General features: G+C 50.0%; 1 protein-coding gene and 1 long non-coding RNA gene across 3 annotated transcripts in view; both read left to right on the top strand.

The window, feature by feature from the left end:
• LOC110531385 (sprouty-related, EVH1 domain-containing protein 2) overlaps nucleotides 1-8,682 on the top strand; it is a 31,195-nt gene extending 22,513 nt beyond the window's left edge. For both annotated transcript variants that reach the window (XM_036960372.1, XM_036960373.1), the window contains exons 4-6: nucleotides 714-778; nucleotides 5,720-5,887; nucleotides 7,562-8,682. In XM_036960372.1, coding sequence (XP_036816267.1) covers nucleotides 714-778; nucleotides 5,720-5,887; nucleotides 7,562-8,389 — 1,061 coding nt within the window. In that variant the 3' untranslated portion in view covers nucleotides 8,390-8,682. The remainder of the gene's footprint in view (nucleotides 1-713; nucleotides 779-5,719; nucleotides 5,888-7,561) is intronic.
• Nucleotides 8,683-9,440: 758 nt separating this feature from the next.
• On the top strand, nucleotides 9,441-13,061 carry LOC118943848. Its single transcript, XR_005039153.1, has 2 exons — nucleotides 9,441-12,443; nucleotides 12,523-13,061. It is a non-coding gene; the product is annotated as an uncharacterized LOC118943848 (long non-coding RNA).
• The last annotated feature ends 403 nt before the right edge of the window (nucleotides 13,062-13,464 follow it).

The following is a 13,464-nucleotide window of genomic DNA, read 5'->3' as shown; positions in this document are numbered from 1 at the left end:
TACACTCTAACCACTAGGCCACCCTGCCGTCCCTACACTCTAACCACTAGGCCACCCTGCCGCCCCTACACTCTAACCACTAGGCTACCTGCCGCCCCTACACTCTAACCACTAGGCCACCCTGCCGTCCCTACACTCTAACCACTAGGCCACCCTGCCGCCCCTACACTCTAACCACTAGGCCACCCTGCCGCCCCTACACTCTAACCACTAGGCCACCCTGCCGTCCCTACACTCTAACCACTAGGCCACCCTGCCGTCCCTACACTCTAACCACTAGGCTACCCTGCCGTCCCTACACTCTAACCACTAGGCCACCCTGCCGTCCCTACACTCTAACCACTAGGCCACCCTGCCGTCCCTACACTCTAACCACTAGGCTACCCTGCCGTCCCTACACTCTAACCACTAGGCCACCCTGCCGCCCCTACACTCTAACCACTAGGCCACCCTGCCGTCCCTACACTCTAACCACTAGGCTACCCTGCCGTCCCTACACTCTAACCACTAGGCTACCCTGCCGTCCCTACACTCTAACCACTAGGCCACCCTGCTGTCTCTAATATACATTTGTACGTGTGAAATATGACAAATATAAGCATGCTTCAAATGTTTATTATGAATTAAAGTGTAACAATGCGATTGAAAAGTCTATACCTGAAAATAGTGCACAACCTGAGTTAGTTAATTTTGGCACTCTTTGCTCCCCGTAGGCTCCACGACGTCCTCCTCAACACTCCAGAACGAGGCAGAACTGGGCGACGATGATGTGTTCACCGTAAGTACGACCTGTCTCATTTAGATGTTTAACTGTCAGAGATGATGTGTTCACTGTAAGTACGACCTGTCTCATTTAGATGTTTAACTGTCAGAGATGATGTGTTCACCGTAAACACGACCTGTCTCATTTAGATGTTTAACTGTCAGAGATGATGTGTTCACCGTAAACACGACCTGTCTCATTTAGATGTTTAACTGTCAGAGATGATGTGTTCACTGTAAGTACGACCTGTCTCATTTAGATGTTTAACTGTCAGAGATGATGTGTTCACCGTAAGTACGACCTGTCTCATTTAGATGTTTAACTGTCAGAGATGATGTGTTCACTGTAAACACGACCTGTCTCATTTAGATGTTTAACTGTCAGAGATGATGTGTTCACCGTAAACATGACCTGTCTCATTTAGATGTTTTAACTGTCAGAGATGATGTGTTCACCATAAACACGACCTGTCTCATTTAGATATTTAACTGTCAGAGATGATGTGTTCACCGTAAACATGACCTGTCTCATTTAGATGTTTAACTGTCAGAGATGATGTGTTCACCGTAAGTACGACCTGTCTCATTTAGATGTTTAACTGTCAGAGATGATGTGTTCACCGTAAGCACAACCTGTCTCATTTAGATGTTTAACTGTCAGAGATGATGTGTTCACCGTAAACACAACCTGTCTCATTTAGATGTTTTAACTGTCAGAGATGATGTGTTCACTGTAAACACGACCTGTCTCATTTAGATGTTTAACTGTCAGAGATGATGTGTTCACCGTAAACACGACCTGTCTCATTTAGATGTTTTAACTGTCAGAGATGATGTGTTCACCATAAACACGACCTGTCACATTTAGATGTTTTAACTGTCAGAGATGATGTGTTCACCGTAAACACGACCTGTCTCATTTAGATGTTTTAACTGTCAGAGATGTGGTTATAGTGATGACCATCATTACATTACATAAGCCCAGCCCAAAGCCCTGATCTATCATAGGTCACTCATTAAAGCACCACTGTTACCTGTCTACCCCCCACTGCTTCCCACTACACCCTCTGTTACGGGTCTGTGGTGTGTGTGTGTGTGTGTTACCTACACCATCCTCCTGTAGCGTGACACTGGGAGCAGCAGGCAGGGTCAAAAGGTCACTTCCTGTTAGCCCCCCCCCCCCCCCCACCACTCACCACAATCAAACTAACGTTGGCAGCTGCATCTAAGCTTTGTGACATTGTGATTTACCAGCAGTCAGAGAGAGAGAGATGGGGGGGGGGGGGGGGGGGGGGGGGGGGGGGGGGGTAGAGGATGTGGCTCATCTTGACTCCAACTGTCTGTTAGAGCTAGATGAATGGTCTGAGTTTACACACACACACCTCTGCACAGGCTGAGGCTCCTGTTGACCACCTCTCCTAAAGTTATCAGCAGTGGCCCGGTGTGTTGCGAGGTGGGTGGTGGCGTGTCAGACAGGATGTAGTGATTTACTACCCTGTGTACACACACACACACACACACACACACACACACACACACACACACACACATACACACACACGAGAAGGGGGAGTGGTTGGGGGACAGGGCTAGGAAGCACATTCTTCCTCAATTATTCCTCGTGGGCTAGCCTATACTTAACCCAACTCCCCCTCCCCTGCCTCTCGCTGAGCGGACACTATTTATGTTGAGAGAGAGAGAGGACAGAGAGACAGAGAGACAGACAGAGAGACAGAGAAATTCAGAAGGAGAGTGAGACACAGAGAGACAGAGGTGTATTTTGCTACCATTCTTCTAGTTTTGAGACATTTAGCTGCTGTCTTCCTCTTTCAACCCCCCTCCTTTCCCCCTCTTCTCTCCACAACATCCTCTCTCTCTCTCTCTCTCTCTCTCTCTCTGTCCTCTCTCAGTCTGTCTCCCCTGTGTGTGTTGGGCTTCAGTAGAAACAGAAGAGAGGTGGTCTGTGTAGTGAATGATCAGCAGTAATGAGAGCAGGGTTGTATTCACTAGACACCAAATGGAAGAAAACACCGAAACAGGGAGGGACTACCTCAACTTGGCCAATAAGAAACACTCGTTTTTTTTGTTTTCTGTTGCAAATTTTTTTTCCTACGATGTGCACTAATGAATATGACCCAGAGCTGGTGGCAGGGGTAGCCAGAACCAATTGACAGACAGGAGTACCCCAAGATCCACCCACTTGCAGCCCAAGAGAGAGAGGGGAGGAGGGGGTGGTACAGGGGGTTTGGGTCGGGGGTGTTGTTATTTTTGGGCCAGCCATTCTGAAGGGCTTTGTAACAACCAATCAACATTACAGTCCACTCTGTGGGTAGATCTCAACGCTGGCCATGGAGGGAGGGAGGGGTTAAGTTTAGTCCAACACGGACCCCCATAAAGCAAACCGGGGGGCCGGTTGAAAAAGCTAAATAAAGTGGCTCTATGTGGCTCTACACACTTCCCCCTGGCCTGCCGGTGTGGGCAGCGACAGACAGACAGACAGACAGACAGACAGACAGACAGACAGAAAGGTCAGAGGGAGTGCCTTTGCGTCCTAAATAACACCCTATTTCCTGGTTAAAAGTAGTGCACTATATAGGGAATAGTGTCCTGGTATAAAGTAGTGCACTATATAGGGAATAGTGTCCTGGGTATAAAGTAGTGCACTATATAGGGAATAGTGTCCTGGTTAAAAGTAGTGCACTATATAGGGAATAGTGTCCTGGTTAAAAGTAGTGCACTATATAGGGAATAGTGTCCTGGGTATAAAGTAGTGCACTATATAGGGAATAGTGTCCTGGTTAAAAGTAGTGCACTATATAGGGAATAGTGTCCTGGTATAAAGTAGTGCACTATATAGGGAATAGTGTCCTGGGTATAAAGTAGTGCACTATATAGGGAATAGTGTCCTGGGTATAAAGTAGTGCACTATATAGGGAATAGTGTCCTGGGTATAAAGTAGTGCACTATATAGGGAATAGTGTCCTGGTATAAAGTAGTGCACTATATAGGGAATAGGACTCTGGTCTAAAGTAGTGCACTATATAGGGAATAGGACTCTGGTCTAAAGTAGTGCACTATATAGGGAATAGGACTCTGGTCTAAAGTAGTGCACTATATAGGGAATAGGGCTCTGGTCTAAATGATTGCACTATATAGGGAATAGGGCTCTGGTCTAAAGTATTGCACTATATAGGGCACCATTTGGAACACAGAGGGCAAAAATCATGTTCAGCCTGTCAGTCAGTACTCTGCTGCCTGCAATGCCCCCAGAGGCTGTCCACCTGCCTGCCTGTCCAAAATATCTGTCTGGGCGCTCAGCAATGTGGAGTCACACAGACACCCACAATGTGTAGAGTCAGCTGGCTGCTGGTCGGCTAGCCGGCGGCCTGGTGTGTTTTGTGTCTGGCCAAGGTTTGACTTGGACCAAAGCCTGAGGAGGAAAGGGGCCAGGATAATGCTACTCAAACAGGCTGGAAGTAGACCTGGAGAGAGAGAGGGTAGGGGGGGGGCAGAGAGGGGGTAGGGGGGGGGGGGGAGCAGAGAGGGGGTAGGGGGGGGGGGGGGGGCAGAGAGGGTAGAGGGGAGGGAAGCAGAGAGGGTAAAGGGGAGGGAAGCAGAGAGGGTAGGGGGAGGGGAGCAGAGAGGGTTATCGGGGAGGGAAGCAGAGAGGGTCGAGGGGAGGGAAGCAGAGAGGGTAGAGGGGAGGGAAGCAGAGAGGGTAGAGGGAAGCAGAGAGGGTAGAGGGGAGGGAAGCAGAGAGGGTAGAGGGGAGGGAAGCAGAGAGGGTCGAGGGGAGCAGAGAGGGTAGAGGGGAGGGAAGCAGAGAGGGTAGAGGGGAGGGAAGCAGAGAGGGTAGAGGGGAGGGAAGCAGAGAGGGTCGAGGGGAGGGAAGCAGAGAGGGTAGAGGGGAGGGAAGCAGAGAGTGTAGAGGGGAGGGAAGCAGAGAGGGTAGAGGGGAGGGGAGCAGAGAGGGTAGAGGGGAGGGGAGCAGAGAGGGTTGAGGGGAGGGAAGCAGAGAGGGTAGAGGGGAGCAGAGAGGGTAGAGGGGAGGGAAGCAGAGAGGGTAGAGGGGAGGGAAGCAGAGAGGGTCGAGGGGAGCAGAGAGGGTAGAGGGGAGGGAAGCAGAGAGGGTAGAGGGGAGGGAAGCAGAGAGTGTAGAGGGGAGGGAAGCAGAGAGGGTAGAGGGGAGCAGAGAGGGTAGAGGGGAGCAGAGAGGGTAGAGGGGAGGGAAGCAGAGAGGGTCGAGGGGAGGGAAGCAGAGAGGGTAGAGGGGAGGGAAGCAGAGAGGGTAGAGGGGAGGGAAGCAGAGAGGGTAGAGGGGAGGGAAGCAGAGAGGGTAGAGGGGAGGGGAGCAGAGAGGGTAGAGGGGAGGGAAGCAGAGAGGGTAGAGGGGAGGGGAGCAGAGAGGGTCGAGGGGAGGGAAGCAGAGAGGGTCGAGGGGAGGGAAGCAGAGAGGGTGGAGCAGAGAGGGTAGAGGGGAGGGGAGCAGAGAGGGTAGAGGGGAGGGAAGCAGAGAGGGTAGAGGGGAGGGGAGCAGAGAGGGTAGAGGGGAGGGAAGCAGAGAGGGTCGAGGGGAGGGAAGCAGAGAGGGTAGAGGGGAGGGAAGCAGAGATGGTGGAGCAGAGAGGGTAGAGGGGAGGGGAGCAAAGAGGGTAGAGGGGAGGGAGCAGAGACATAGGGGGGGAGCAGAGACAGAGGGGGGAGCAGAGACAGAGGGGGGAGATTTGGAGAGAGAAATACACTGAAGCCGGTCCTGGAACTGCAGAGGTAGATCTGTGTAAAGAGAGGCCATAGAGAAACAGAATCAGAGAGAGACATTTTGGGGTGACTGATGGCCAGTGAAACAACTCAAACAACAATATAGACAAGTTGCTCAAACCAAAGTTGCCCACTGACAACTGCTTGTCCAAAAAGAGCTTTACTGACTCTTCTGTGGTTTTGTCTTTTGTCCAATCAGAATGCCACAGACAGCTCGTCTAACTCCTCCTTCGAGAGACTGGAGCCCTGTCTGCAGCCACTGGACTCCTCCCCCCTCGCTGACTCATCCCACTTACACAACAACTGCATCCTGGGAAACGACCTCTACGAACCCTATAGGTTGTCAGACCACTACTTCCTAGATCTGGTAAGCCAATGGGAGGAGAGTAAGGGATGGGATGATGTTGACACTGGATGTGTCTCCCTGACCCAGTATGTAATACCAACATGTTTCAAGCAGACCACCATAGTCCCTGTGCCCGAGAACGCCATGGTAACATGTCTAAATTACTACCGACCCGTAACACTCACGTCTGTAGCCATGAAGTGCTTTGAAAGGCTGGTCATGGCTCACATCAACACTATCATCCCAGAAACCCTAGACCCACTCCAATTTGCATACCGCCCCAACAGATCCACAGATGACGCAATCTCGGTTGCTTTCCACACTTCCCTTTCCCATTGTTTACCACTTCATCACTGCATATTACTAATAGTAATGCATATATTTAGAAATACTGTGTAGTAAAATGTACACAGTGGAACTATAAATAGGAAAGTTACACAGCACCATCCACACCATGTCTGTAGCTAGTTATCCTATGACATTTGTTCAATTCTAGGCATTTGTTCATCCCCCCTCTCTCTCTCCCTCTCGTCTCTCCCTCTCCTCTCTCTCTCTCCTCTCTCTCTCTCCTCTCTCGCTCTCCCTCTCTCTCTCTCCCCCTCCCTCTCCTCTCTCTCTCTCTCTCTCTCTCTCTCTCTCTCTCTCTCTCTCTCTCTCTCTCTGTCTCTCTCCCTCTCGTCTCTCCCTCTCCTCTCTCTCTCTCCCTCTCCTCTCTCTCTCTCCCTTTCCTCTCTCGCTCTCCCTCTCCTCTCTCTCTCTCCCTCTCCTCTCTCTCCCTCTCCTCTCTCTCTCTCCCTCTCCTCTCTCTCTCTCCCTCTCCTCTCTCGCTCTCCCTCTCCTCTCTCTCTCTCCCTCTCCTCTCTCTCCCTCTCCTCTCTCTCTCTCCCTCTCCTCTCTCTCCCTTCCTCTCTCCCTCTCCTCTCTCCCTCTCTCTCATCTCCTCTCTCCCTCACCTCTCTCTCCCTCTTCTCTCTCTCTCCCTCTCCTCTCCCTCTCTCTCTCTCTCCCTCTCCTCTCTTTCCCTCCCTCTCTCTCCTCTCTCTCCTCTCTCTCCTCTCCTCTCTCCCTCTCCCTCTCCTCTCTCTCTCCCTCTCTCTCTCTCCCTCTCTCTCTCTCTCTCCCTCTCTCTCTCTCTCCCTCTCTCTCTCTCTCTCTCCTCTCTCTCTCTCTCTCCCTCTCCTCTCTCTCTCCTCTCTCCCTCTCCTCTCCCTCTCCTCTCTCTCTCCCTCTCCTCTCTTTCCCTCCCTCTCTTTCTCTCCCCCTCCCTCTCCTCTCTCTCCCTGTCTCTCTCTCTCTCTCTCTCCCTCTCTCCCTCTCTCCTCTCTCTCTCCTCTCTGTCCCTCTCTCTCTCCCTCTCCTCTCTCCCTCTCCTCTCTCTCCCTCTCTCCCTCTCCTCTCTTTCCCTCCCTCTCTCTCTCTCCCTCTCCTCTCTCCCTCTCTCTCTCCCTCTCCTCTCCCCCTCACCTCTCTCTCCCTCTCCTCTCTCCCTCTCCTCTCCCTCTCCTCTCTCTCCCTCTCCTCTCTTTCCCTCCCTCTCCCTCTCTCTCTCTCCCCCTCCCTCTCCTCTCTCTCTCCCTCTCTCTCTCCCTCTCTCTCTCTCTCTCCCTCTCCTCTCTCTCTCTCTCTCTCTCTCCCTCTCCTCTCTCTCTCTCCTCTCTCCCTTTCCTCTCTCTCCTCTCGCTCTCCTCCCTGCAGCCTCTGCCCCGCATCCCTCGCCACGTCACCTTCCAGGACGACGAGGAGATCGTCAGGATCAACCCTCGGGAACGTTCCTGGGAGCTCCCCTCGGAATCCTCCTCCCGCTCGGAACTCCACATGGACCAACTAGATCGCTCCTGGCTCACGGGCTATGAGGACTACCGCCACGCCACCGTGCGCCACAAATACATCCGCCCGCCAGACGACTCTGAGTCCTATGTCCACTTCGCTAAGAGCGAGCCACACAAACACCACTATAGTTATCCCCTGGTTTCCACACCGGTAGATTCCTCCGACCCCAAACCTACCTTCAGACCTTTACCCAAGAGGCACCACTACGCCGGCTTGGGTTCGCAACACCGCCGTCCAGGGGATCAGGGCTTCGGTGGGGGCGTGGTCTCTACCCAGCCCCAGCCCCTCCTCCCTGGCTCGTCTGATGGACAGGACAAGAAGTCTGAGGAGGGCGGGGTTGGCGAGCGCCTGCAGTGCCAATACTGCGGCGAAACGTTCTACGGCGGTAACAACCGACGGGGGCGCTGCCAGGACGCGCCGGACCCGATCAGGGCGTGCGTCCGGCGGGTCAGCTGCATGTGGCTGGCCGACACACTGCTGTACCACTGCATGTCTGACCCGGAGGGGGACTACTCAGACCCCTGCTCCTGTGAGGGGGGTGGCGAGGGGAGGCTGGGCACACGCTGGGCAGCTCTGCTGGGGTTGTCCCTAGTGGCGCCGTGTCTCTGTCTGTACCCGCCCCTTCACGCCTGCCACCGGGCCGGGGTGGCGTGCGGGAGCTGCGGGGGCAGGCATGAAGCCTCAATGACATAAACCCCAAAAACACATGGAGGGGAGAGGGGAAGGAGGGGGAGAGGGAGAAGAAGAGCGGTCCTATGCCCCATTTTGGTTTTGTGGTTTTGTTACTCTACAGATGGATGTGTATATACAACGTTGGTGTGTTGTGGCTGCCATTTTGAAATGGTGTAAAGATTCATAAAGCTCCTTCTTGTGTACTGTCCTTCTCTCTCTCCTCTTTCCACGTGACTGTCTGTCCTTCTCTCTCTCCTCTTTCCATGTGCCTGTCTTGTCTGTCCTTCTCTCTCTCCTCTTTCCACGTGACTGTCTTGTCTGTCCTTCTCTCTCTCCTCTTTCCACGTGACTGTCTTGTCTGTCCTTCTCTCTCTCCTCTTTCCACGTGACTGTCTTGTCTGTCCTTCTCTCTCTCCTCTTTCCACGTGACTGTCTTGTCTGTCCTTCTCTCTCTCCTCTTTCCATGTGACTGTCTTGTCTGTCCTTCTCTCTCTCTCCTCTTTCCATGTGCCTGTCTTGTCTGTCCTTCTCTCTCTCCTCTTTCCACGTGACTGTCTTGTCTGTCCTTCTCTCTCTCCTCTTTCCACGTGACTGTCTTGTCTGTCCTTCTCTCTCTCCTCTTTCCACGTGACTGTCTTGTCTGTCCTTCTCTCTCTCCTCTTTCCACGTGACTGTCTTGTCTGTCCTTCTCTCTCTCTCCTCTTTCCACGTGACTGTCTTGTCTGTCCTTCTCTCTCTCCTCTTTCCACGTGACTGTCTTGTCTGTCCTTCTCTCTCTCCTCTTTCCACGTGACTGTCTTGTCTGTCCTTCTCTCTCTCCTCTTTCCACGTGACTGTCTTGTCTGTCCTTCTCTCTCTCCTCTTTCCACGTGACTGTCTTGTCTGTCCTTCTCTCTCTCCTCTTTCCACGTGACTGTCTTGTCTGTCCTTCTCTCTCTCCTCTTTCCACGTGACTGTCTTGTCTGTCCTTCTCTCTCTCCTCTTTCCACGTGACTGTCTTGTCTGTCCTTCTCTCTCCTCTTTCCACGTGACTGTCTTGTCTGTCCTTCTCTCTCTCCTCTTTCCACGTGACTGTCTTGTCTGTCCTTCTCTCTCTCCTCTTTCCACGTGACTGTCTTGTCTGTCCTTCTCTCTCTCCTCTTTCCACGTGACTGTCTTGTCTGTCCTTCTCTCTCTCCTCTTTCCACGTGACTGTCTTGTTCCCTCCATTCCTGTTTGAGGGAGGGACTCTTTTTATTTTTTATAGCTGACTAATATGTCATGTATCACATACAACCAGGTACTTTCTACTATTTACACCGACTTGGTGTTGAACAACTTGAATTGTTTAGTTTGCGTACGTTGTTGTCCTGTGTGGTTGTTTGCTAGGAGAGCCTGTTTGATATTAGACCTGGGTTCATATAGTATTTGACATTTTATAAAAAATAATTTCAGTGTTTGTTCTAGCCGGCCTGAAGTGCCAGATGGGCGGGGTTTGCAGCGTTTAGACTCCAATTGGTTCATTAATCCAGGCAAGATCAATCAAGCACAGTTTTAAGTCTTTGAAATGATTTCAAATAGCATTTGAACCCAGGTCCTTTTTTTTTTAGATAGTTCTGTTTATATGCCACCAGGGCCGATCCCAGCCCCCTCTAAACTGAACTGGCCTTCTGTCCCAAGTCCTTAGAGCAACAACTAGGAGATAAGCCTAAAGCTGCTGTAGTAGTGTGTGTGTGTGTGTGTGTGCGTGTGCGTGTGCGTGTGCGCGTGCGCGTGCGTGTGTGTGTGTTGACTAAAGCCTCCTTTGGTGTTAGTAACAAATGTTACCTCTTCACTACCCCAGTACATTTCATTTACACCATCTTTACATAAACTGCAATATCAGCATTTATAAAGGTTTGAGTTGGACCCTACAATCAACCAGGAAACCTTCCCACAAATTAAGTCTAGTCCTGGACTTAAAAACATACTCAATGGAGAATCCATATTGAAATAGCTTCTTAGTCCAGCACTATCTTTCATTTGTGTCCAGGAAGTTGGTGTGGAGCCTACTACACCGAGGTTCAACTTTAACCTCTCCGGTGAGAATCAACAGGGACACATCGAGTTTTAACGTTTTGAATCCAAAGATCATTTTTAATTGTATTTATTTTCTCTCTGAATTGCCCCACCAGCCACAGGGTGGACAGACAGACAGACAGACAGTTGGTAGGAGATAGTGTCTAGATACCGCAGGGCCACAGGGTGGACAGACAGACAGACAGTTGGTAGGGGATAGTGTCTAGATACCGCATGGGTGGACAGACATACAGACAGACAGTTGGTAGGAGATAGTGTCTAGATACCACAAGGCCACAGGGTGGACAGACAGACAGACAGACAGTTGGTAGGAGATAGTGTCTAGATACCGCATGGGTGGACAGACATACAGACAGACAGTTGGTAGGAGATAGTGTCTAGATACCACAAGGCCACAGGGTGCACAGACAGACAGTTGGTAGGAGATAGTGTCTAGATACCACAAGGCCACAGGGTGGACAGACAGACAGACAGACAGTTGGTAGGAGATAGTGTCTAGATACCGCATGGGTGGACAGACATACAGACAGACAGTTGGTAGGAGATAGTGTCTAGATACCACAAGGCCACAGGGTGCACAGACAGACAGTTGGTAGGAGATAGTGTCTAGATACCACAAGGCCACAGGGTGGACAGACAGACAGACAGACAGACAGTTGGTAGGAGATAGTGTCTAGATACCGCATGGGTGGACAGACATACAGACAGACAGTTGGTAGGAGATAGTGTCTAGATACCACAAGGCCACAGGGTGCACAGACAGACAGTTGGTAGGAGATAGTGTCTAGATACCACAAGGCCACAGGGTGGACAGACAGACAGACAGACAGTTGGTAGGAGATAGTGTCTAGATACCGCATGGGTGGACAGACATACAGACAGACAGTTGGTAGGAGATAGTGTCTAGATACCACAAGGCCACAGGGTGCACAGACAGACAGTTGGTAGGAAATAAATAGACAGTGCCAGACAGACAGTTGGTAGGAAATAGATAGACAGTGCCTAGATACCTTCCTCTAAAGCCAGGAACACATTTAGAATGAGTCCCAAATGGCACCCTATTCTCATAGGGTCCTGGTCAAAGTAGTGCACTATAAACTGAATAGGCTGCCATTTGGGATGCATACTTAGCCTTTTTTTTTTTTTTTAAGTTTCTGTCAAATCTGAGGTGTGCCAATTTGGGATTTATCTCACCACTTGAGGTTTGAAAACGTCTGACAATCGTAGATGTTTGTGAAGCACTACTTTGAGGTGTTACTAACATTTGATACAGGATCAAAGTTGAAATGTACCTGCAGGAAATCAACTGTATATGTTTCTAATATATGAGAAAGGAAGTCAAACTCAATAGGACTTTTCTATTGAGAGAATGAGTCGATAGATTATTATTATTATTAGCTTATCAGCACCGTGTACTCTCACTGAGGACCTATAAGAAGCAGTTTCACCTTTGTCCCGCCCCCTTCTCACCAGTCACACACCTTTTCTCGTATGATTGACACTGCAGCTATCCACTCCCAACACTCCATCCACAACGTTAAAGCCCAACACTAATTACAAGAGGACTGGGGTCCGTTCAAGAGGGGGCGATGTTCTGACAAAATGTTTCTGATTTAGAAATGAGACGAGTGGACATGATTCTGTCCCAGAGGCCAGTCTATTCTACACAAGGTAGAAGTATTCATTAGGTACTGAACGGAAGAACAACAGACTGCAACGGGAAGAGACTACCTGGGCTCCAATAAGAAGCGTTTTTTAAAACGTTTTTAAAAACGTTTTCAGTTGCATGCCCTAATGAGTGCAACCCTGTCAACTAACGTGTCCATTTGTTACAATGCTGTGTTGTCAGGTATGTAATGTCAATGCTCCTATCAAACCTAAAGGGTTGAATGAATGTGTTGTCAGGTATGTCATGTCAATGCTCCTATCAAACCTAAAGGGTTGAATGAATGTGTTGTCAGGTATGTCATGTCAATGCTCCTATCAAACCTAAAGGGTTGAATGAATGTGTTGTCAGGTATGCAATGTCCCTATCAAACCTAAAGGGTTGAATGAATGTGTTGTCAGGTATGTAATGTCAATGAATGTGTTGTCAGGTATGTCATGTCAATGCTCCTATCAAACCTAAAGGATTGAATGAATGTGTTGTCAGGTATGCAATGTCAATGCTCCTATCAAACCTAAAGGGTTGAATGAATGTGTTGTCAGGTATGTCATGTCAATGCTCCTATCAAACCTAAAGGGTTGAATGAATGTGTTGTCCCATAGCGTGTTGCTGTAGAAGGTGATTTGACCCATCTGTTGTTGTCTGAAAGCTTCTAATGGGGAAGGTTGTTTGGTAACACGTTACGTAAGAGCCAACTGGTATAATGCCTTATAACTTGTTATAAGCATGTATGCACCTTTTATAAAAGTGTCACAGGCACTACATGTTCATTCACTTTCTATGGAGTGATTGGCACTGCTCCAATTCCAGACATATAGTACTCCTTCATCATGGGTAGTACTCCTTCATCATGGGTAACACTCCTTCATCATGGGTAACACTCCATCATGGGTAACACCGACCAGTATAATGCCTTAAACTTGCTATGAGCTTATGTGAGCATATTATAAAGTGAATCATCTGATTCTATGGGATGTGTTGTCAGTCTGTGTGTAATCTCCTTCCCATTACCCTTCCTCCCAAATGCCAAGCCTCTGGTGTACCATCGCGTCAAACTTCGTTAGCCAATGCAGGAAGTCTGGGGGTCGAGGTTCGTCTGCAAGTGGGACAATGTTTATCCACATAACTTTGAAAGGCACTTGACAAAAGTGATCTGCATCGAACGCGCCCAATGGAGATCGCTTTGGGACTAATAACCCTGGTCTCAAATTGAGCCAAAATCACTGTCCTGAAAACTATTCACACCGAGAGTAGCCTGTAGGGTTTTCTTCAGTTTCGTGCCTACTGAACAGTACCTGGACAAGAGAGAAGGGTCAACAGAGAGGAGAGTCGGGGGGACTGAGATCGGGGTCATATTCATTATGGCACATCA

This window comes from Oncorhynchus mykiss, chromosome 23, assembly GCF_013265735.2.
Source record: "Oncorhynchus mykiss isolate Arlee chromosome 23, USDA_OmykA_1.1, whole genome shotgun sequence".
NCBI classification, from domain to species: domain Eukaryota; kingdom Metazoa; phylum Chordata; class Actinopteri; order Salmoniformes; family Salmonidae; genus Oncorhynchus; species Oncorhynchus mykiss.
Note: the sequence above shows the minus strand (reverse complement) of the source record. Positions and strands in the feature narration are given on the sequence as shown.